The sequence below is a fragment of the Panulirus ornatus genome, chromosome 34, assembly GCF_036320965.1.
Source record: "Panulirus ornatus isolate Po-2019 chromosome 34, ASM3632096v1, whole genome shotgun sequence".
NCBI classification, from domain to species: Eukaryota; Metazoa; Arthropoda; class Malacostraca; order Decapoda; family Palinuridae; genus Panulirus; species Panulirus ornatus.
The window spans coordinates 20304943-20330739 of NC_092257.1; the positions used below are offsets into that span (position 1 = coordinate 20304943).

Below are 25797 nucleotides of genomic sequence, written 5' to 3' on the forward strand. Positions count from 1 at the left end.
GTATAGGTATGTATATGTGCGTGTGTGAACATCTATGAATATACATGTGTATGTGGGTGGGTTGGGCCATTCTTTCGTCTGTTTCCTTGCACTACCTCGCTAACACGGGAGACAGCGATTAAGTATAATAAATAAATAAATATAAGATAGATATGTCATTACAGTGCACTAGCAATTGTATCTATTCTCTTTTGCCTACCTACTTGAATGTTTCGAATATTTTTAGGGGAGTCGCAATTTATTCATGCTTGCAACCAGAACTTTTGGATTTGTTTCATGCTTTGTATTACTTTCTCCTTACTTATTCTGCTCATTTCTGTGACTCAATCAATTTCTTGTCTGCAATTTTATTTCTCCTTTTTTTTTTTTTTTTTGTCGCTGTCTCCCGCGTTTGCGATGTAGCGCAAGGAAACAGACGAAAGAAATGGCCCAACCCACCCCCAAACACATGTATATACATACGTCCACACACGCATATATACATACCTACACAGCTTTCCATGGTTTACCCCAGACGCTTCACTTGCCCTGATTCAATCCACTGACAGCACATCAACCACGGTATACCACACCGATCCAATTCACTCTATTCCTTGCCCTCCTTTCACCCTCCTGCATGTTCAGGCCCCGATCACACAAAATCTTTTTCACTCCATCTTTCCACCTCCAATTTGGTCTCCCAATTCTCCTCGTTCCCTCCACCTCCGACACATATATCCTCTTGGTCAATCTTTCCTCACTCATTCTCTCCATGTGCCCAAACCATTTCAAAACACCCTCTCCTGCTCTCTCAACCACGCTCTTTTTATTTCCACACATCTCTCTTACTCTTACGTTACTTACTCGATCAAACCACCTCACACCACACATTGTCCTCAAACATCTCATTTCCACAACATCCATCCTCCTGCGCACAACTCTATCCATAGCCCACGCCTCGCAACCATACAACATTGTTGGAACCACTATTCCTTCAAACATACCCATTTTTGCTTTCCGAGATAATGTTCTCGACTTCCACACATTCTTCAAGGCTCCCAGAATTTTCGCCCCCTCCCCCACCCTATGATCCACTTCCGCTTCCATGGTTCCATCCGCTGCCAGATACACTCCCAGATATCTAAAACACTTTACTTCCTCCAGTTTTTCTCCGTTCAAACTTACCTCCCAATTGACTTGACCCTAAACCCTACTGTACCTAATAACCTTGCTCTTATTCACATTTACTCTTAACTTTCTTCTTTCACACACTTTACCAAACTCAGTCACCAGCTTCTGCAGTTTCTCACATGAATCAGCCACCAGCGATGTATCATCAGCGAACAACTGACTCACTTCCCAAGCTCTCTCATCCCTAACAGACTTCATACTTGCCCCTCTTTCCAAAACTCTTGCATTCACCTCCCTAACAACCCCATCCATAAACAAATTAAACAACCATGGAGACATCACATCCTTCTAGTTCATTAATTTCATTTCTGTTTATTGCATATCTCAGATTTTTCTTCCATTCTCTTCTAGCCATCCACTAGTTTATTCATTCACTGCTTTCTGCCTCTAGGCATTTTTCATCTATCTATCTATCTATCTATCTGTATCTTTGACACCTCTTCCCTTTGGGAATTTTCTGAAGGGGGTGGCCACAACAAAGGTTTCCATAACTTTAGTGGCTCATTTGTATCTCATTATATTCACTCTTGCTTGGTACTGATCTTGCAATTATGTTCTATATTCTGGTAGAAAAAATACCTAATTTCCTTTCATATCAGTAAGAACTACACACTGCTCTGTATTTCTTATATAATCACTGACTTCACAATAATCAACTTCATCAAAGTAGAAATTTAGATTGTTTAGAATGTCTTTGTCTTCTCCTGCAGCACTGTCACAAACTTTCACACTCACCTCCACCAAGATATGATCAGATATCCCTGGTGTCATCCCTAAGCATATTTAGATCAACAAACTCTCCTCTGCATGCTTCTAAATTACCACATAATCTAATAATTCCTGTTGACCCTAAATCCTATCACTCACATATACATGCACCATGTTTGCCACAAATAATTCCCAATCACAGTTCTTTCAGCACACAAACTTGACAAGCTCTTCCCCATACCATTTACACTAAGGGCCCCATGCCCACCTAATTGTACCCTTGACTGCGACATCATCAACACACTCGGAGCCCCTTGCAGATTTTCTTTATCTCATGCATCAAAACTGCCAAAGGACTCTCTGCTCCAAAAAAACTACTCCTTTCTTCTTTGCCCCTTCATTATCACATACAGTATATATTCCATCAAATATGCTTCTCTTTCAAACATAAATCCTGAGTTTTTTAAAAACTTACCTCAGCTAATTCTTGATTGAGTTCTGAGTTTAACCTTGTTAATATTGTATTTTTCTCTGATGTTGTTCTGATTGAAGCTTGAATTTCTCTCTTATCCTTTGGTCTGAAAAGAGAGAAAAAATTACAAGGAAATACATTTTAAAATATGACAGAAATGCATACAAAAACTCAAAGGGATGAGTCCAAGAGAAATGGAATAATTCTTATTCTAGTCCCACAAAATAAAAGTACAATTTCTAATGTTGCAAATATTATGAATCTACTTCTTAACCACACAATTTAAAGAATCTGGCTGGGTATGCAGCTGCAATTCCATCATTTTCATTGCATCATGCACCATATATTGGTGTTATGTAACTACAGCTCCATGCATATTGGAATGTTTTATTGACTCCTGCTGTCATTCAAAACCCTAGCTGCTATCTGCTTCCATCAATCACCCAAAGATGTCATTAACAGCCTCATACCATTACTGTAATAAATATCAGGCATCTCAGTCACTCATAGACTACCACAGAGTGCACAAATCATGGCTGTTTAATTTGTTTATGAATAGGGTGGTGAGGAAGTTACATGTGAGAATCTGTGAGAATCTTGGAGGCAAGGGCAAGTATGCAGTCTGTAGGGGATGAAGGAGCTTGAGGAGTGAGTCAGTTGTTTGGTAAGGAAGCAGCACTTGGTGGAAGATTTGAGTGAGAAACTGCAGAAGCTGGTGACTGAGTTTGGAAGAGAGTGGGGAATGAAGTTGAGACTAAATGTGAATAAAAGAATGTTATCAGATTCAGCAGGGTTGATGGATAGGCTGGTTTGGGTGTGGGTCTGAATGGAGAAAAACTGGAGGAAGAGAAGTGTTTTAGATTACAGGGAGTGGACATGGCAGCAAATAGAACCATGGAAGTGGAAGTGAGTCATAAGATGGGTGGGGGTTCTAGGAGTGCTAAAGAATGTGTGGATAGAGAGATCATCATCTATATGGATGCGAGGCATGGGCTATAGTATGGCTGTGTGGAGGAGGGTGGAGGAGTTGGAAATAAAATGCCTGAGGACAATATGTGGTGTGAGATGGTTTGATCAAGTAAGTCATAAAAGGGTAAGAGAGACATGTGGTAATAAAAGGGAGTGTGGCTGAGGGAACTGAAAAGGGTGTCCAGAAACAGTTTGGACATATGGAGACAATGAGAGAGGAATGGTTAACAGAAGGATATATGTGTCAGATGTGGAGGGCACAAGGAGAACAGGAAGACAAAATTGGAGATGGAATGATGGAGTGAAAAAGATTTTACACAATTGGGGCTTGCATGTGCAGGAGGGTGAAAGGCATGCACAGGATAGAGTGAACTGGGACAATGTGGTATAAAAGGGTCGATGTGTCAATGGATCGAACCACAGCACATGAAGCATCCTGGGTAAACTATGGAAATGTTTGTGGGGACTGGTTGTGGATAGGATGCAATGGCTTCAGTATTTTACACATAACAGCTTGAGAATGGATGTCAGCAGATGCAGGGCAAGATGGCCTTTCTGCTGACATCTCGGGCGATTCACACTCCAGAGTATAGAAAAAATTTTGGAAGAGTAGCTGCTAGAAACAGAGGTAGACCATAAGGGATGTGCACTCCTGGTGATTCAAACTCAAGTCTGCCACCTATATCATGAATTAGTAATTTTTTCACATTTTCCAAAAAATCAATATTTTCCTTAAATTCCATAAGGGCAAATCTATATCCAGAATCACATATTTACTGAGTGATTCACTAATACCATATGGGTAAAACTTTGTACCCTGAGCATCCAAACTGCAGGGGACCTACATCCAACATCTTAAAGGACTGCAGTCTATGTCAACGGACACCTGGATCAAATTTGACATGCCACTGCAAAAAAGTCATAATGAATATATAATAAAAATTCATGCATCAAACCCATTCTTATAATCAACTAGGCAAACAATTTATCATCTCTACCTCTGTTAGCAGTTACATTAGATGATTAAAAGTATATCCACCTTTAAATCTGAGCCCAGAATGAATGATAAGTGCAAACCATAGTCTGATAAAATTCTATGATAAAAAAAAATGTGGTAGAAAACTAAACAAAACCAAGTCACTGATGATGTGCAAAACATGATTAACGACATCTGCAGAAGTTAACTGTAAGTGTGACATATATGGTTTGGAAGCGCTTAAAATCTCAGGCAAAGTAAACAGCACAGTAGTAAGTAATGACAGGCAACTAAGAAAATGCTTCCACATGCTTTGCCCATACTTTTTCAACTCAACTTGTCAGTTACCAAAAGAATCCCATGGAAGACTGTACATCATTTCTATGCTGCCTGGACAGCAAAGAATATGTATAAAGATCATCTATACAGATTTATAAGAAAAATGTAGAGCTATATTTCATAATGGAATACATATCACATGTCTGATCATTATCTTGTGGAGGTGAAGGTGAAGATTTGTAGAGGTTTTCAGAAAAGAAGAGAAAATGTTGGGGTGAAGAGAGTGGTGAGAGTCAGCGACCTTGGGAAGGAGACTTGTGTGAGGAAGTACCAGGAGAGACTGAGTACAGAATGGAAAAAGGTAAAAACAAAGGACGTAAGGGGAGTGGGGAAGGAATGGGATGTATTTGGAGAAGCAGTGATGGCTTGCACAAAAGATGCTTGTGGCATAAGAAGTGTGGGAGGTGAGCAGATTAGAAAGGGTAGTTAGTAGTGGGATGAAAATGTAAGATTATTAGTGAAAGAGAAGAGAGAGGCATTTGGACTATTTTTGCAGGGAAATAATGCAAATGAGCGGGAGATGTATAAAAGAGGCAGGAGGTCAAGAGAAAGGTGCAAGAGGCAATAAAGAGGGCAAATGAGAGTTGGGGTGAGAGGGTATCATTAAATTTTAGAGAGAATAAAAAGATGTTTTGGAAGGAGGTAAATAAAGTGCGTAAGACAAGGGAACAAATGGGAACATCAGTGAAGGGGCTAATGGGGAGGTGATAACAAATAGTCGTGATGTGAGAAGGAGATGGAGTGAGTATTTTGAAGGTTTGTTGAATGTGTTTGATAATAGAGTGGCAGATATAGGGTGTTTTGGTTGAGGTGGTGTGTAAAGGGAGAGGGTTAGGGAGAATGATTTGGTAAACAGAGAAGAGGTAGTAAAAGCTTTGCGGAAGATGAAAGCCTGTAAGGCAGCGGGTTTGGATGGTACTGCAGTGGAATCTATTAAAAAAGGGGGTGACTGTATTGTTGACTGGTTGGTAAGGATATTTAATGTATGTATGACTCATGGTGAGGTACCTGAGGACTGGCAGAATGCTTGCACAGTGCCACTGTACAAAGGCAAAGGGGATAAGAGTGAGTGCTCAAATTACAGAGGTATAAGTCTGTTGAGTATTCCTGGGAAATTATATGGGAGGGTATTGATTGAGAGGGTGAAGGCATGTACAGAGCATCAGATTAGGGAAGAGCAGTGTGGTTTCAGAAGTGGCAGAGGATGTGTGGATCAGGTGTTTGCTTTGAAGAATGTATGTGAGAAATACTTAGAAAAGCAAATGGATTTGTATGTAGCATTTATGGATCTGGTGAAGGCATATGATAGAGTTGATAGAGATGCTCTGTGGAAGGTATTAAGAATATATGGCGTGGGAGGTAAGTTGTTAGAAGCAAGGAAAAGTTTTTATCGAGGATGTAAGGCATGTGTAAGTGTAGGAAGAGGGGAAAGTGATTGGTTCTCAGTGAATGTTGGTTTGCGGCAGTGGTGTGTGATGTCTCCATGGTTGTTTAATTTGTTTATAGATGTGGTTGTTAGGGAGGTGAATGCAAGAGTTTTGGAAAGAGGGGAAAGTATGCAGTCTGTTGTAGATGAGAGAGCTTGGGAAGTGAGTCAGTTGTTGTTTGCTGATGATACAGTGCTGGTAGCTGATTCGGGTGAGAAACTGCAGAAGCTGGTGACTGAGTTTGGTAAAGTGTGTGAAAGAAGAAAGCTGAGAGTAAATGTGAATAAGAGCAAGGTTATTAGGTACAGTAGGGTTGAGGGACAAGTCAATTGGGAGGTAAGTTTCAATGGAGAAAAACTAGAGGAAGTGAAGTGTTTTAGATATCTGGGAGTGGATTTGACAGCGGATGGAACCATGGAAGCGGAAGTGAATCATAGGGTGGGGGAGGGGGCGAAAGTTCTGGGAGCATTGAAAAATGTCTGGAAGTTGAGAACGTTATCTCAGAAAGCAAAAATCGGTAAGTTTGAAGGAATAGTGGTTCCAACAATGTTATATGGTTGCGAGGCATGGGCTACAGATAGAGTTGTGCGCAGAAGGGTGGATGTGCTAGAAATGAGATGTTTGAAGACAATATGTGGTGTGAGGTGGTTTGATCGAGTAAGTAATGAAAGGGTAAGAGATGTGTGGTAATAAAAAGAGTGTGGTTGAGAGAGCAGAAGATTGACAAAGAGGATATATGTGTCAGAGGTGGAGGGAACAAGGAAAAGTGGGAGACCAAATTGGAGGTGGAATGATGGAGTGAAAAAGATTTTGAGTGATCGGGACCTGAACATGCAGGAGGGTGAAAGGTGTGCAAGGAATAGAGTGAATTGGAACGAATAGAGCGAATTGGAACGATGTGGTATACCGGGGTCGACGTGCTGTCAATGGATTGAACCAGGGCACATCAAGCATCTGGGGTAAACCATGGAAAGTTCTGTGGGGCCTGGATGTGGAAAGGGAGATGAGGTTTCGGTGCATTATTCATGACAGTTAGAGACTGAGTGTGAACGCATGTGGCCTTTGTTGTCTTTCTTAGCGCTACCTCACGCACATGCGGGGGAAGGGGGTTTTCATTTCATGTGTGGCGGGGATGGCGACAGGAATGAATAAGGGCAGACAGTATGAATTATGTACATGTGTATATATGTATATGCCTGTGTGTGTACATATATGTGCGTGTGTGAACGTGTATGTACATACATGTGTATGTGGGTGGGTTGGGCCATTCTTTTGTCTATTTCCTTGCACTACCTCGCTAACGCGGGAGACAGCAACATAGTATAATAACAAATATATCACAGAACATTACATCATGATTGAATACTGATATGTGTATGCATTACACTGACAGGTGGGAAGTATTACGTCTGTCAGTGTCACAGCCCGAATACTTTTTCAGTTGATACTCTCAACAGACAGTTAAATAAAATATCACAGCGCTCACATCAATGTTTTTTACTTTGTTTAATAAAAGCTCTTGTAAATGTCAAGACAAAAAGAAATTATAAGGCAATCTCAAAAAATCTAATGGAAACTACTAAACTGAGAGCACACTGAAATATCTAGAGCAGCTGTAGTTACTGGGTAAAAGGAATATGAAGTAGAAGCATATGAATAATTAAGTAACCAGGTTCCATCATGGAAAATACAATGCTCAATAAGATAGGATAGTCCATACAAAATTTCTGTTATTCAGTTACAAAGATATACCAAGAAAATGTCCACACAACTGGTATATTAATCCTGACCTGAGTTATCACGACATTTGCCATTACTTATACCCCTTTTTAACCTCTCAATCAGACTACACTCATTTCTTTAACTGACAGTCATACCTCACATACCACTTCCACCCTCTTCCTAACCTTTGCTCTCAAGACTTGACTCATGTCCATACCCCATTGTCACAACTATTGTACCTTTAATCATACTGACCTTTGCCTTTTGGGACAGTGAATTTTCTTTCCATGCACTCCTTAACATACCTAAGATCTTCACCCTAGGACTCACCAAAGCCACCATAGTAACATCCATCACAATACCCATTCCCAGGTACTTAAAACCCTATTCTTCCTCCAGTTCCTCTACATTTAAATTCACAAACAAACATCACAGTTGTGTGCCCCTTCTGCATCTCTTTACCCGATATTTGTTCCCTTTAATTTTCAGCCTTATTCTACTGAATGCTTTCCTTAACTCAGTCACCATCCTCTGAAGTTTTTCTGGAGTCTATTAGCATGCCCTTCACACCCCCAAAATACTTAATTACCAAAACAGATGAAGTAAAACCCCATAATTTGGGGACCACTGAAAATGACACTTACAATAACCTACACAAGCTCAATTCAAGGAGCAGAAACTATCAAGAAGCAGACATATCTTGAAGATATAACAATAACAGACGTGTGGTGAACTTTGGATCAAGAATGTCTGAGTTGTTGGGAAAGAACTAGGGACCAAAGACAACTTTTTGTCTGGCCTCCTTGGTGTAGTGACATAGTGATGTGAGAAGAAAGAGAAGCAAAATTTACTAGTTCTGATCTCTTTTTTTACCTGGGTCCAACAAGCTGTCTTGAACCCAAAAGACATCTACAAGACCAAATACTCTTTAAAAGAGAAACTACTCTTTATCTTCATGAAATAAATTCTTCCCAGGGGTAACATGCCTCTTATTAATGTCAGAATTTTACTGGATTCCATAATATAATCCTACCTAGTCGTTTGTCTAATATCATTACACTGTTTCATTAAATTTTACTGGATTCCATAATATAATCCTACCTAGTCGTTTGTCTAATATCATTACACTGTTTCATTAAAGTTTTTTCCTTTTATTTCTCCAAAGTATTTCCTGTACTGTTTCGGTGGATTACCTACCGGACCTGAAGGGATATATTTTTCTAATTTTGACACAGCCTTTCCTACAAAAAAGGCCAAAACTACTTAAATCTTACATCATATCTTTCAAAGTACTAAATTTAGATAAGTTAAGCTAAAATTCATTAATGAACAGGGTGAAGAATTTCAGAAGGTTCTGGTTAAACCACACTAACATAAAAAACATAAATGCAGTGCATATCTCTGATTAATGAAAGTTTTTTCCTTTTATTTCTCCAAAGTATTTCCTGTACTGTTTCGGTGGATTACCTACCGGACCTGAAGGGATATATTTTTCTAATTTTGACACAGCCTTTCCTACAAAAAAGGCCAAAACTACTTAAATCTTACATCATATCTTTCAAAGTACTAAATTTAGATAAGTTAAGCTAAAATTCATTAATGAACAGGGTGAAGAATTTCAGAAGGTTCTGGTTAAACCACACTAACATAAAAACCTAAATGCAGTGCATATCTCTGATTAATGAATTATATTTATTTTTATTTATTATACTTTGTCGCTGTCTCCCGCGTTTGCGAGGTAGCGCAAGGAAACAGACGAAAGAAATGGCCCAACCCCCCCCCCATACACATGTATATACATACGTCCACACACGCAAATATACATACCTACACAGCTTTCCATGGTTTACCCCAGACGCTTCACATGCCTTGATTCAATCCACTGACAGCACGTCAACCCCGGTATACCACATCGCTCCAATTCACTCTATTCCTTGCCCTCCTTTCACCCTCCTGCATATTCAGGCCCCGATCACACAAAATCTTTTTCACTCCATCTTTCCACCTCCAATTTGGTCTCCCTATTCTCCTCGTTCCCTCCACCTCCGACACATATATCCTCTTGGTCAATCTTTCCTCACTCATTCTCTCCATGTGCCCAAACCACTTCAAAACACCCTCTTCTGCTCTCTCAACCACGCTCTTTTTATTTCCACACATCTCTCTTACCCTTACGTTACTCACTCGATCAAACCACCTCACACCACACATTGTCCTCAAACATCTCATTTCCAGCACATCCATCCTCCTGCGCACAACTCTATCCATAGCCCACACCTCGCAACCATATAACATTGTTGGAACCACTATTCCTTCAAACATACCCATTTTTGCTTTCCGATATAATGTTCTCGACTTCCACACATTCTTCAAGGCCCCCAGAATTTTCGCCCCCTCCCCCACCCTATGATCCACTTCCGCTTCCATGGTTCCATCCGCTGCCAGATCCACTCCCAGATATCTAAAACACTTCACTTCCTCCAGTTTTTCTCCATTCAAACTCACCTCCCAATTGACTTGACCCTCAACCCTACTGTACCTAATAACCTTGCTCTTATTCACATTTACTCTTAACTTTCTTCTTCCACACACTTTACCAAACTCAGTCACCAGCTTCTGCAGTTTCTCACATGAATCAGCCACCAGCGCTGTATCATCAGCGAACAACAACTGACTCACTTCCCAAGCTCTCTCATCCCCAACAGACTTCATACTTGCCCCTCTTTCCAAAACTCTTGCATTTACCTCCCTAACAAACCCATCCATAAACAAATTAAACAACCATGGAGACATCACACACCACTGCCGCAAACCTACATTCACTGAGAACCAATCACTTTCCTCTCTTCCTACACGTACACATGCCTTACATCCTCGATAAAAACTTTTCACTGCTTCTAACAACTTTCCTCCCACACCATATATTCTTAATACCTTCCACAGAGCATCTCTATCAACTCTATCATATGCCTTCTCCAGATCCATAAATGCTACATACAAATCCATTTGCTTTTCTAAGTATTTCTCACATACATTCTTCAAAGCAAACACCTGATTCACACATCCTCTACCACTTCTGAAACCACACTGCTCTTCCCCAATCTGATGCTCTGTACATGCCTTCACCCTCTCAATCAATACCCTCCCATATAATTTACCAGGAATACTCAACAAACTTATACCTCTGTAATTTGAGCACTCACTCTTATCCCCTTTGCCTTTGTACAATGGCACTATGCACGCATTCCGCCAATCCTCAGGCACCTCACCATGAGTCATACATACATTAAATAACCTTACCAACCAGTCAACAATACAGTCACCCCCTTTTTTAATAAATTCCACTGCAATACCATCCAAACCTGCTGCCTTGCAGGCTTTCATCTTCCGCAAAGCTTTCACTACCTCTTCTCTGTTTACCAAATCATTTTCCCTAACCCTCTCACTTTGCACACCACCTCGACCAAAACACCCTATATCTGCCACTCTATCATCAAACACATTCAACAAACCTTCAAAATACTCACTGCATCTCCTTCTCACATCACCACTACTTGTTATCACCTCCCCATTTGCGCCCTTCACTGAAGTTCCCATTTGCTCCCTTGTCTTACGCACTTTATTTACCTCCTTCCAGAACATCTTTTTATTCTCCCTAAAATTTAATGATACTCTCTCACCCCAACTCTCATTTGCCCTTTTTTTCACCTCTTGCACCTTTCTCTTGACCTCCTGTCTCTTTCTTTAATACATCTCCCACTCAATTGCATTTTTTCCCTGCAAAAATTGTCCAAATGCCTCTCTCTTCTCTTTCACTACTACTCTTACTTCTTCATCCCACCACTCACTACCCTTTCTAATCAACCCACCTCCCACTCTTCTCATGCCACAAGCATCTTTTGCGCAATCCATCACTGATTCCCTAAATACATCCCATTCCTCCCCCACTCCCCTTACTTCCATTGTTCTCACCTTTTTCCATTCTGTACTCAGTCTCTCCTGGTACTTCCTCACACAGGTCTCCTTCCCAAGCTCACTTACTCTCACCACCCTCTTCACCCCAACATTCACTCTTCTTTTCTGAAAACCCATACAAATCTTCACCTTAGCCTCCACAAGATAATGATCAGACATCCCTCCAGTTGCACCTCTCAGCACATTAACATCCAAAAGTCTCTCTTTCGCACGCCTGTCAATTAACACGTAATCCAATAACGCTCTCTGGCCATCTCTCCTACTTACATAAGTATACTTATGTATATCTCGCTTTTTAAACCAGGTATTCCCAATCATCAGTCCTTTTTCAGCACATAAATCTACAAGCTCTTCACCATTTCCATTTACAACACTGAACATCCCATGTATACCAATTATTCCCTCAACTGCCACATTACTCACCTTTGCATTCAAATCACCCATCACTTTAACCCGGTCTCGTGCATCAAAACCACTAACACACTCATTCAGCTGCTCCCAAAACACTTGCCTCTCATGATCTTTCTTCTCATGCCCAGGTGCATATGCACCAATAATCACCCACCTCTCTCCATCAACTTTCAGTTTCACCCATATTAATGAATTATTGTATTAAAAAAAATGTAAAGATCCACCAGTTAAATGTGTTGCACTTCCCTAAGGACATGCTTTTTCATACACCAACATGAAACACAAAGAAGTGATTTAATGAAAATCAATCTTACCTGGCTCCTGTTGATAGATGTCGTATTCTTTCATCTTCTTCTCCCCGCTGACCCGTGACCCTCTCAAAAGCAGATCCAATTTCTGAAAAATTTTGCACTCAGGATCCTAACTGCTTTCAAAACAGAAATACAAATTTACAGACTCGTGTTATACTTGAGTATAATCCACAACCCCAGAAATCAAAACATATTCCTCTGTAATTATTCTGCATACATAGCATGACTGAGAGCACTAGGGAAGTGAGTCAGCTGTTCACCGATGATACAGCCCTAGTGGCTGATTCACGTGAGAAACCGCAGAGGTTGGTGAATGAGTTTGGAAAAGTGTGTGAAAGGTGAAAGTTGAGAGAAAATGTGAATAACAGCAAGGTTATTAGGTTCAATAGGGGAGAGGGACAAATTAATAGGGATGTAAGTTTGAATGGAAAAAATTGCAGGAAGTGAAGTGTTTTAGATATCCGGAAGTGGAATTAGCAGAGGATGGAAGCATAGAAGCAGAAGTGAGTCACAGGGAGGGGAGGAGGCGAAGGTTCTGGGAGTGATGGGGAATGTGTGGAAGGAGAGAGCATTATCTCAAAGAGCAAAAATGGGTATGTTTGAAGGAAAAGTAGTTCAAACAATGTTATATGGTTGCGAGGCATGAGCTATAGATAGGGTTGTACGGAGGAGGGTGGATGTGTTGGAAACGAAATGTTTGAGGACAATATGTGGTATGAGGTGGTTTGATCAAGGAAATAATGTAAGGGTAAGACAGATGTGTAGAAATAAAAAGAGTGTGGTTGAGAGAGCAGAAGAGGGTATGTTGAAATGGTTTGGACATATGGAAAGAATGAGTGAGGAAAGACTGACAAAGAGGATATATGGTGTCAGAGGTGGAGGGAAGAAGGAGAAGCAGGAGACCAAACTGGAGGTGGAAAGATGGAGTGAAAAAGATTTTGAGCAATCGGGGCCTGAACAAACAGGAAGGCAAGAGGCGTGCAAAGAATGGAGTGAATTGGAACGATGTGGCATATCGGGGTCGACGTGGAGTCAATGGACTGAACCAGGGTATTGAGGTGTCTGGGGTAAACCATGGAAAGGTGTGTGGGGCCTGGATGCCGATATGGAGCTGTGGTTTCGGTGCATTACACATGACAGCTAGAGACTGAGTATGAACAAATGTGGCCTTTTTTGTCTGTTTTCCTGGCACTACCTTGCTGAAGCAGGGGATAGGCATGCTGTTTTCCTGTGGGGCGGGGTTGTGACAGGAATGGATGAAGGCAACCAAGTATGAATATGTACATGTGTATGTATGTATATGTCTGCATATGTGTATGGATATGTATGTATATAATGATATGTATATGTATGTACATGTGCGTATGTGGGCATCTATGTATATGTATGTATATAAATATATATATATATATATATATATATATATATATATATATATATATATATATATATATATATATACCCCCCTCTCATTTTTTTTTTTTAATTTTCCAAAAGAAGGAACAGAGAATTGGGCCAGGTGAGGGTATTCCCTCAAGGCCCAATCCTCTGTTCTTAACGCTACCTCGCTAATGCGGGAAATGGCAAATAGTTTGAAAGAAAAAAAGAAAGATATATATATATATATATATATATATATATATATATATATATATCTTTCTTTTTCTTTCATACTATTCGCCATTTCCCGCATTAGCGAGGTAGCGTTGAGAACAGAGGACTGGGCCCTTGAGGGAATATCCTCACCTGGGCCGCTTCTCTGTTCCCTCTTTTGGAAAATTAAAAAAAAAAAAAAAAAAAAAGTGAGAGGGAAGGATTTCCAGCCCCCCGCTCCCTCCCCTTTTAGTCGCCTTCTACGACACGCAGGGAATACGTGGGAAGTATTCTTTCTCCCCTATCCCCAGGGATAATATATATATATATATATATATATATATATATATATATATATATATATATATATATATATATATATATATATGTATATATATATGTATATGTATATATATATATATATATATATATGTATATATATAATGTATATATATATATTTTATTTATATTTATTTATTATACTTTGTCGCTGTCTCCCGCGTTTGCGAGGTAGCGCAAGGAAACAGATGAAAGAAATGGCCCAACCCCCCCCCCATACACATGTATATACATACGTCCACACACGCAAATATACATACCTACACAGCTTTCCATGGTTTACCCCAGACGCTTTACATGCCTTGATTCAATCCACTGACAGCACGTCAACCCCGGTATACCACATCGCTCCAATTCACTCTATTCCTTGCCCTCCTTTCACCCTCCTGCATGTTCAGGCCCCGATCACACAAAATCTTTTTCACTCCATCTTTCCACCTCCAATTTGGTCTCCCTCTTCTCCTCGTTCCCTCCACCTCCGACACATATATCCTCTTGGTCAATCTTTCCTCACTCATTCTCTCCATGTGCCCAAACCACTTCAAAACACCCTCTTCTGCTCTCTCAACCACGCTCTTTTTATTTCCACACATCTCTCTTACCCTTACGTTACTCACTCGATCAAACCACCTCACACCACACATTGTCCTCAAACATCTCATTTCCAGCACATCCATCCTCCTGCGCACAACTCTATCCATAGCCCACGCCTCGCAACCATACAACATTGTTGGAACCACTATTCCTTCAAACATACCCATTTTTGCTTTCCGAGATAATGTTCTCCCGCGTTTGCGAGGTAGCGCAAGGAAACAGACGAAAGAAATGGCCCAACCCACCCCCATACACAAGTATATACATACACATCCACACCCGCAAATATACATACCTATACATCTCAATGTACACATATATATACACACACAGACACATACATATATACCCATGCACACAATTCACACTGTCTGCCTTTATTCATTCCCATCACCACCTTGCCACACATGGAATACCATCCCCCTCCCCCCTTATGTGTGCGAGGTAGCGCTAGGAAAAGACAACAAAGGCCCCATTCGTTCACACTCAGTCTCTAGTTGTCATGCAATAATGCCCAAAACCACAGCTCCCTTTCCACATCCAGGCCCCACATAACTTTCCATGGATTACCCCAGACGCTTCACATGCCCTGGTTCAATCCATTGACAGCACATCAACCCCGGTATACCACATCGTTCCAATTCACTCTATTCCTTGCACGCCTTTCACCCTCCTGCATGTTCAGGCTCTTTCCACCTCCAATTTGGTCTCCCACTTCTCCTCGTTCCCTCCACCTCTGACACATACATCCTCTTGGTCAATCTCTCCTCACTCATTCTCTCCATGTGACCAAACCATTTCAAAACACCCTCTTCTGCTCTCTCAACCACACTCTTTTTATTTCCACACATCTCTCTTACTCTTACATTACTTACTTGATCAAACCACCTCACACCACATATTGGCCTCAAACATCTCATTTCCAGCACATCCACACTCCTGTGCACAACTCTATCCATAGCCCACGCCTCGCAACCATACACATTGTTGGAACCACTATTCCTTCAAACATACCCATTTTTGCTTTCCGAGATAATGTTCTCGACTTCCAAACATTCTTTAAGGCTCCCAGAATTTTCGCCCCCCCCCCCTCATGATTCACTTCCGCTTCCATGGTTCCATCCGCTGCCAGATCCACTCCCAGATATCTAAAACACTTTACTTCCTCCAGTTTTTCTCCATTCATACTTACCTCCCAATTGACTTGACCCTCAACCCTACTGTACCTAATAACCTTGCTCTTATTCACATTTACTCTCAATTTTCTTCTTTCACACACTACCAAACTCAGTCACCAGCTTCTGCAGTTTCTCACATGAATCAGCCACCAGTGCTGTATCATCAGCAAACAACACCTGACTCACTTCCCAAGCTCTCTCATCCACAATGGGACTAGACATGGTAACAAATGAAACTATGGAAGCAGAAGACAGTCACAGGGTGAGGGGGGCAAAGGTTCTAGGAGTACTAAAGAATGTGCAAAAGGAGTGAACATTATCTAGGAGGGCAAAAATGGGTATATTTGAAGGATATGAGGCATGAGCTGTAGATACATGGCTGTGTGAAGGAGGGTGGATGTGTTGGAAATGAAGTGTTTGAGGACAATTCAATGTGACGTAGTTTGACCAAGAAAATAATGAAAAGGTAAGAGATGTGTGGTAATAAAAATGTGTGGTTGAGAGAGCAGAAGAGGGTACACTGAAATGGTTTTGATATCTGGAGAGAATAAATGAGAAAAGGTGGAGGTAACAAAGAGATCAGGAAGACCAAACTGGAGTTGCAAGGATGGAGTGAAAAAGATTTTGAGCAATCGGAGGCTGAATATGCTGGAGGGCGAAAGGCATGTGCTAGACAGAGTGAAACTTGAACAATGTAGTGTACTGGGGTCAATATGCTGTCAATGGACTGAACCTGGGAATGTAAAGTGTTAAGGGTAAACCATGTAATGCTCTGTGGGGCCTACTTGAGAACAGGAAGCTGTGATTTCAGTACATGCATATGACAACCAGAGAATGGATGTGAGCAGATGTGGCCTTTCTTTGTCTGTTCCTGGCACAACCTCACTAAAATCGGAAATGGTGATCAAATATGATAACATATATATCAGTGTGGGCTATGGATAGAGTTGTGTGCAGGAGGGTGGATGTGCTGGAAATGAGATGTTTGAGGACAATGTGTGGTGTGAGGTGGTTTGATCGAGTAAGTAATGTAAGGGTAAGAGAGATGTGTGGAAATAAAAAGAGCGTGGTTGAGAGAGCAGAAGAGGGTGTTTTGAAATGGTTTGGGCACATGGAGAGAACGAGTGAGGAAAGATTGACCAAGAGGATATATGTGTCGGAGGTGGAGGGAACGAGGAGAAGTGGGAGACCAAATTGGAGGTGGAAAGATGGAGTGAAAAAGATTTTGTGTGATCGGGGCCTGAACATGCAGGAGGGTGAAAGGCGGGGCAAGGAATAGAGTGAATTGGATCGATGTGGTATACCGGGGTTGACGTGCTGTCAGTGGATTGAATCAGGGCATGTGAAGCGTCTGGGGTAAACCATGGAAAGTTGTGTGGGGCCTGGATGTGGAAAGGAAGCTGTGGTTTCAGGCATTACTGCATGACAGCTAGAGACTGAGTGTGAACAAATGGGGCCTTTGTTGTCTTTTCCTAGTGCTACCTCGCACACATGAGGGGGGGAGGGGGAAGGTATTCCATGTGTGGCGAGGTGGCAATGGGAGTGAATGAGGGCAGACAGTGTGAACTGTGTGCATGGGTATATATGTATGTGTCTGTGTATGTATATATATGTGTACAATGAGATGTATAGGTATGTATATTTGCGTGTGTGGACGTGTGTGTGTATACATTGTGTATGGGGGTGGGTTGGGCCATTTCCTTCGTCTGTTTCCTTGTGCTACCTCGCAAACGCGGGAGACAGCGACAAAGCAAAATAAATGAATAAATAAATATCTTTTTTTCTTTCAAACTATTCGCCATTTCCCGCGTTAGCGAGGTAGCATTAGGAACAGAGGACTGGGCCTTTTTTGGAATATCCTCACCTGGCCCCCTCTGTTCCTTCTTTTGGAAAATTAAAAAAAAAAAAAAAAAAAAAAAGAGGGGAGGATTTCCAGCCCCCCGCTCCCTCCCCTTTTAGTCGCCTTCTACGACACGCAGGGAATACGTGGGAAGTATTCTTAATCCCCTATCCCCAGGGATATATATATATATATATATATATATATATATATATATATATATATATATATATATATATATATATATATATATTTTTTTTTTTTTTTTATACTTTGTCGCTGTCTCCCGCGTTTGCGAGGTAGCGCAAGGAAACAGACGAAAGAAATGGCCCAACCCCCCCCCCATACACATGTACATACACACGTCCACACACGCAAATATACATACCTACACAGCTTTCCATGGTTTACCCCAGACGCTTCACATGCCCTGATTCAATCCACTGACAGCACGTCAACCCCTGTATACCACATCGCTCCAATTCACTCTATTCCTTGCCCTCCTTTCACCCTCCTGCATGTTCAGGCCCCGATCACACAAAATCTTTTTCACTCCATCTTTCCACCTCCAATTTGGTCTCCCTCTTCTCCTCGTTCCCTCCACCTCCGACACATATATCCTCTTGGTCAATCTTTCCTCACTCATTCTCTCCATGTGCCCAAACCATTTCAAAACACCCTCTTCTGCTCTCTCAACCACGCTCTTTTTATTTCCACACATCTCTCTTACCCTTACGTTACTTACTCGATCAAACCACCTCACACCACACATTGTTCTCAAACATCTCATTTCCAGCACATCCATCCTCCTGCGCACAACTCTATCCATAGCCCACGCCTCGCAACCATACAACATTGTTGGAACCACTATTCCTTCAAACATACCCATTTTTGCTTTCCGAGATAATGTTCTCGACTTCCACACATATATATATATATCCTTCCTTCTTTTGGAAGGATATATATATATATATATATATATATATATATATATATATATATATAGAAGGAACAGAGAAGGGGGCCAAGTGAGGATATTCCCTCAAAGGCTCAGTCCTCTCTTCTTAACGCTACCTCGCTGACGCGGGAAATGGCAAGTAGTATGAACATGAACATATATATATATGGGGATAGGGGATTAAGAATACTTCCCACGTATTCCCTGCGTGTCGTAGAAGGCAACTAAAAGGGGAGGGAGCGGGGGACTGGAAATCCTCCCCTCTCTCTTTTTTTTTTTTTTTTTCCAAAAGAAAGAACAGAGAAGGGGGCCAGGTGAGGATATGCCTTCCAAGGCCCAGTCCTCTGTTCTTAACGCTACCTCGCTATCGCGGGAAATAGCGAATAGTATGAAAAAAAAAAAATATATATGTATTGCAATTTCTAAAAATTAGAACAGATGAAGGAACCTACCACACCCTTCTCCTCTTTACCACCAACACTTAAACTTTTTACTTAAACTTCACTAATGAGATTAAATGTTTATATTTTGTGCAATACATTACAGAATAATCTTTGTTAACTATAAATGTAGTGAATGCTTTATCACAAAGAAAACAACATTACACTGTAAATGCCATAGTGGACACTTCTACTTACTATGAATGCCTGCTATAGTAAGCAATTGCCTGCTATTGATAATACAGTTCTGAAACCTTTTCTCTGTTTATTTCAACTACTTTTTCATGGACATCAGATAAGCAAATCAGCAGACTGTGGGGGGTGACTGGATTATGTTGCAAAGTGAGTAAAGTTCAAAGAGCTAAGCCTATTCACATATTTACCAGCAACTGGGTTAATATGTTCACTATAATGCTGCTGGCATCTGCTATTTCAACTAAATATATAACAACTAAATATATAAGTTATGGGAGTTCAAAGAGCTAAGCCTATTCACATATTTACCAGCAACTGGGTTAATATGTTCACTATAATGCTGCTGGCATCTGCTATTTCAACTAAATATAAAACAACTAAATATATAAGATATGAATTAGTATAAAACTAAGAACTTTATCAAACTTTCATTATCAGAACCACACTTTATTCTTAACTTTCACCTTAATTAGCCTATCTTTTGCTTGCATTCAATGTTGCATTCATGCACCACTTGCAAATTCCTGATTACCTGAAAGCAAATAATCAGTATCACAAAGCCTATACAAGATATATACATTACCTTGATGAGGTTTACGGTACACTTCAAAAGCTGATGTCCGAGCATGTTCCACAGCTGGTCGAGTCTCAAGAAGGTACGCTACATCATCCTGATTTGCCTCAGTTCCAGTCATATCACCATCACTCTTCTGGTATATCAACTTCTTTGGTGAGCTCTGAGGAAGACTAACACTCTTAGAGTATGAAAGATCTACTTATGTAGCAAATCACTAACATCTGATATAATAGGAAATATTAAGTGAAGTGCTCTGGTGCAGCTTGTAAAGAAAAGCATTTGATAATAAATTTAAAGCTAAAACACTGCTAGAGCTTCATTCAAAAATATAATAAAGTCTCTATTGATGATCAAGCTTCTCTCTTCATCTTCACCCTTTTTTTGAAGAGTTGTTCATAAGTAAGGAACTGAAGCATTCAACATTTTCTTTTGAGTATTCCTGTCAGGATCTGGAAGCCTGAGATTCTTAACAAACGATGGATGCCACAACATTTGTGCTCTTCAAATAATCTTCAAAATTAATTTGTGAAGCTGATTGTTATTTTCATTATCAACAGTAAGATCAACAGACTCATCATTAACTTGAGTGCACCACTTAAATCAAATACTCTGTTTTTCTTCTCTTCCAAAATTCCAAAGGTACAAAAAGCAACGCCAATAATACCAACTGTTTACAAAGGAAAATTTACATATTTCTCAGTAATGGATGAGATAAAGATGACATCCAAAACGGGATATCATAACTGAAACACCTCATTATTTGAAAGAAAACAAATGTTTTTTAAATATACAGCTTCATCATCAATATAAGCAATGGATGGTACATGCCTCAGGTGGCTGTGATATCATTTAATCAAAGTGTTCCTAAAATAAATAGATAAAATGTTTAAACTGACATTCCATTTATCAAAATCAATAGCACTACACTAAGGTAAGATAGAGAGTAAGTTTCAAGTCAATATGGCAGATAAGATTCTGATAAGTCACTTGCAGACAAACATAAAATAGTGACGAACAACAGATGGATAGTAAGCAAAGAAAATAGCTTGCCCAGTTGAGCAGACATATCAATGAAAATATGAGGAAAAAAAGCTAAACCAAACCTTTTTAGAAAAAAACCTTTTTAGAAAACACAAGAAGGGTAAGACTTGCAAAGGCATATTCCACTAATAGTGAATTTGATAAAATGAATATAACAGAAAAGGTGGTAATCTTATTAACATAAAAACAAAAATCTGTCAAACTGTGTTTGATAATGCACCTTTGCATTGATAAATTAATGGAGTTGAAATATAACTAAGCCACCTATACACTTTTATATAATATTCTTAAACTATCTTTTACAAAGTGATATGAAGCTTCTTAAAATCTAGCTTTCTTACATATCAGAAATACAGATCATGTGATACTCAGTTACTGCATTTAACATTACATATGTCAGACTACTACACAAATGATACTGGGAAAAAAACTGGTGATTTCAAGAGTTCAAATTTCACTGGTCTGTTACAAAATAAGCCCCTACTGCTAACCTTAAAATTTACAGCTTAATTGTCTACAAGAAAAATAAAGTTCCATACTAATATAATCACAAACCTTAAGCTTATCATATAAAAGATATGTCTAAAAATTTCCTAATTCTATTGAGTGAGTTCTTGAATTAAGAACAATCTACATGCAATAAAACATTACCAACATTTACAGCAGTGCTGTCCATGCTGAATCTTCTAAACTGTTCAATAAAAGCTCATGTATAAATAATCATACTCTTTTCATGTGGATAAAGGTAACGACATATCATTACTTACCCTAATGGGAGGTAGCTCTCTCTGTAAAGGAGGTAGTGGGAGAAACACCCAGTTATACATACAAATTACTCAAGTCTAACTTGTGATACAGACTTAAATAGACAAAATTCACCCAACTCCTTCATAAACACATTCAAATACCCTTAACAAGCAGAATTATACCCAAACCTTGAAATACACTAAAGCTGTGTTCCTGGAAAAGTACATTTCTGTGTACCGCAAAAATGTCTATCCAGAGTCAATCATAACAAAGGTTCAATGGAAATACATAGCAGCCCCTACTTGCACAACCCCAATATGACCCAAAAAATTAACTTTTAAAGAGTTTCTGGAAGGCTACAAATTCTTTTCACAGTGTTAGTGACATATACAAATGAATATATCAGAAAAGATAGGCAAATGTAGGTGTAGCTGAGAAAAATACTCTATACTACTACTTAAAGAAATACTTTTATGAAGAAGTGAAGTTTGTGGAAGGTTTGTACTTGAAAAAAGGAGATAGGTTAATGGTTGGGAGTCTTCAACTGTACCATCATCACTAATTACATGACCTGAACAAGACATTACAACATGAAGCACTGGTGAAGAAGCAGAGCTTCTATAATGATGCTAATTAAGCATGAGATATTGTGCCTTTTATGGACCTCTGTGGGGCAGCAGTTAACGTTAACAACTGTAACACATTCATGGGCTGTCGAATCTTGGTCGTGGCAGTCAGTCGATGGTCAAACCAGCTGTTCATTCTCCCTTAAAGGATGGTCGATAAAATGAGTACCAGGCTTAGGCAAGGGTATCTATCTATCTATATCTCTTATGCCTGTTCCAGTTGGAATAGAGTGAATTGGAACGATGTGGTATACCGGGGTCGACGTGCTGTCAATGGATTCAATCAGGGCATGTGAAGCATCTGGGGTAAACCATGGAAGGTTCTGTGGGGTCTGGATGTGGAAAGGGAGCTGTGGTTTCGGTGCATTATTACATGACAGCTAGAGACTGATGTGAACGAATGGGGCCTTTGATGTCTTTTCCCAGCCCTACCTCGCGCACATGAGGGGGGAGGGTGTTGTTATTACATGTGTGGCGGGGTGGCGATGGGAATGAATAAAGGCAGACAGTATGAATTATGTACATGTGTATATATGTATATGTCTGTGTGTGTATACATATGTATACATTGAGATGTATAGGTTTGTATATTTGCGTGTGTGGATGAGTATGTATATACATGTGTATGTGGGTGGGTTGGGCTATTCTTTCGTCTGTTTCCTTGCGCTACCTTGCTAACATGGGAGACAGCGACAAGGCAAAATAATAATAATAATAATAACAATAATAATAATTTTTTCTTTTTTTTTTTTGCTTTGTCGCTGTCCCCGCGTTTGCGAGGTAGCGCAAGGAAACAGATGAAAGAAATGGCCCAACCCACCCCATACATATGTATATACACACGTCCACACACACGCAAATATACATACCTACACAGCTTTCCATGGTTTACCCCAGACGCTTCACATGCCTTGATTCAATCCACTGACAGCACGTCAACCCCGGTATACCACATCGCTCCAATTCACTCTATTCCTTACCCTCCTTTCACCCTCCTGCATGTTCAGGCCCCGATCACACAAAATCTTTTTCACTCCATCTTTCCACCTCCAATTTGGTCTCCCTCTTCTCCTCGTTCCCTCCACCTCCGACACATATATCCTCTTGGTCAATCTTTCCTCACTCATTCTCTCCATGTGACCAAACCATTTCAAAACACCCTCTTCTGCTCTCTCAACCACGCTCTTTTTATTTCCACACATCTCTCTTACCCTTACGTTACTTACTCGATCAAACCACCTCACACCACACATTGTTCTCAAACATCTTATTTCCAGCACATCCATCCTCCTGCGCACAACTCTATCCATAGTCCACGCCTCGCAACCATACAACATTGTTGGAACCACTATTCCTTCAAACATACCCATTTTTGCTTTCCGAGATAATGTTCTCGACTTCCACACATTCTTCAAGGCTCCCAGAATTTTCGCCCCCTCCCCCACCCTATGATCCACTTCCGCTTCCATGGTTCCATCCGCTGCCAGATCCACTCCCAGATATCTAAAACACTTCACTTCCTCCAGTTTTTCTCCATTCAAACTCACCTCCCAATTGACTTGACCCTCAACCCTACTGTACCTAATAACCTTGCTCTTATTCACATTTACTCTTAACTTTCTTCTTTCACACACTTTACCAAACTCAGTCACCAGCTTCTGCAGTTTCTCACATGAATCAGCCACCAGCGCTGTATCATCAGCGAACAACAACTGACTCACTTCCCAAGCTCTCTCATCCACAACAGACTTCATACTTGCCCCTCTTTCCAAAACTCTTGCATTCACCTCCCTAACAACCCCATCCATAAACACATTAAACAACCATGGAGACATCACACACCCCTGCCGCAAACCTACATTCACTGAGAACCAATCACTTTCCTCTCTTCCTACACGTACACATGCCTTACATCCTCGATAAAAACTTTTCACTGCTTCTAACAACTTGCTACCCACACCATATATTCTAATACCTTCCACAGAGCATCTCTATCAACTCTATCATATGCCTTCTCCAAATCCATAAATGCTACATACAAATCCATTTGCTTTTCTAAGTATTTCTCACATACATTTTTCAAAGCAAACACCTGATCCACACATCCTCTACCACTCCTGAAACCACACTGCTCTTCCCCAATCTGATGCTCTGTACATGCCTTCACCCTCTCAATCAATACCCTCCCATATAATAATAATAATAATAATAATAATAATAATAATAATAATAATAATAATTTTTTTTTTTTTTTGCTTTGTCGCTGTCTCCCGCGTTTGCGAGGTAGCGCAAGGAAACAGACGAAAGAAATGGCCCAACCCACCCCCATACACATGTATATACATACACGTCCAAACACGCAAATATACATACCTACACAGCTTTCCATGGTTTACCCAGACGCTTCACATGCCCTGATTCAATCCACTGACAGCACGTCAACCCCGGTATACCACATCGATCCAATTCACTCTATTCCTTGCCCTCCTTTCACCCTCCTGCATGTTCAGGCTCCGATCACACAAAATCTTTTTCACTCCATCTTTCCACCTCCAATTTGGTTTCCCACTTCTCCTCGTTCCCTCCACCTCCGACACATATATCCTCTTGGTCAATCTTTCCTCACTCATTCTCTCCATGTGCCCAAACCATTTCAAAACACCCTCTTCTGCTTTCTCAACCACGCTCTTTTTATTTCCACACATCTCTCTTACCCTTACGTTACTTACTCGATCAAACCACCTCACACCACACATTGTCCTCAAACATCTCATTTCCAGCACATCCACCCTCCTGCGCACAACTCTATCCATAGCCCACGCCTCGCAACCATACAACATTGTTGGAACCACTATTCCTTCAAACATACCCATTTTTGCTCTCCGAGATAATGTTCTCGACTTCCACACATTCTTCAAGGCTCCCAGGATTTTCGCCCCCTCCCCCACCCTATGATCCACTTCCGCTTCAATGGTTCCATCCGCTGCCAGATCCACTCCCAGATATCTAAAACACTTTACTTCCTCCAGTTTTTCTCCATTCAAACTTACCTCCCAATTGACTTGACCCTCAACCCTACTGTACTTAATAACCTTGCTCTTATTCACATTTACTCTTAACTTTCTTCTTTCACACACTTTACCAAACTCAGTCACCAGCTTCTGCAGTTTCTCACATGAATCAGCCACC

General features: G+C 40.5%; 1 protein-coding gene across 4 annotated transcripts in view; it reads right to left on the reverse strand.

Annotated features, from left to right (window-relative positions):
* Reps (RALBP1 associated Eps domain containing) overlaps positions 1-25797 on the reverse strand; it is a 246332-nt gene that overhangs the window by 6145 nt on the left and 214390 nt on the right. For all 4 annotated transcript variants that reach the window (XM_071682715.1, XM_071682712.1, XM_071682713.1 and 1 more), the window contains 3 exons: positions 20201-20354; positions 12484-12565; positions 2354-2456 (listed from right to left, as the gene is read on the reverse strand). In XM_071682715.1, the coding sequence (XP_071538816.1) occupies positions 2354-2456; positions 12484-12565; positions 20201-20354 (339 nt within the window). The remainder of the gene's footprint in view (positions 1-2353; positions 2457-12483; positions 12566-20200; positions 20355-25797) is intronic.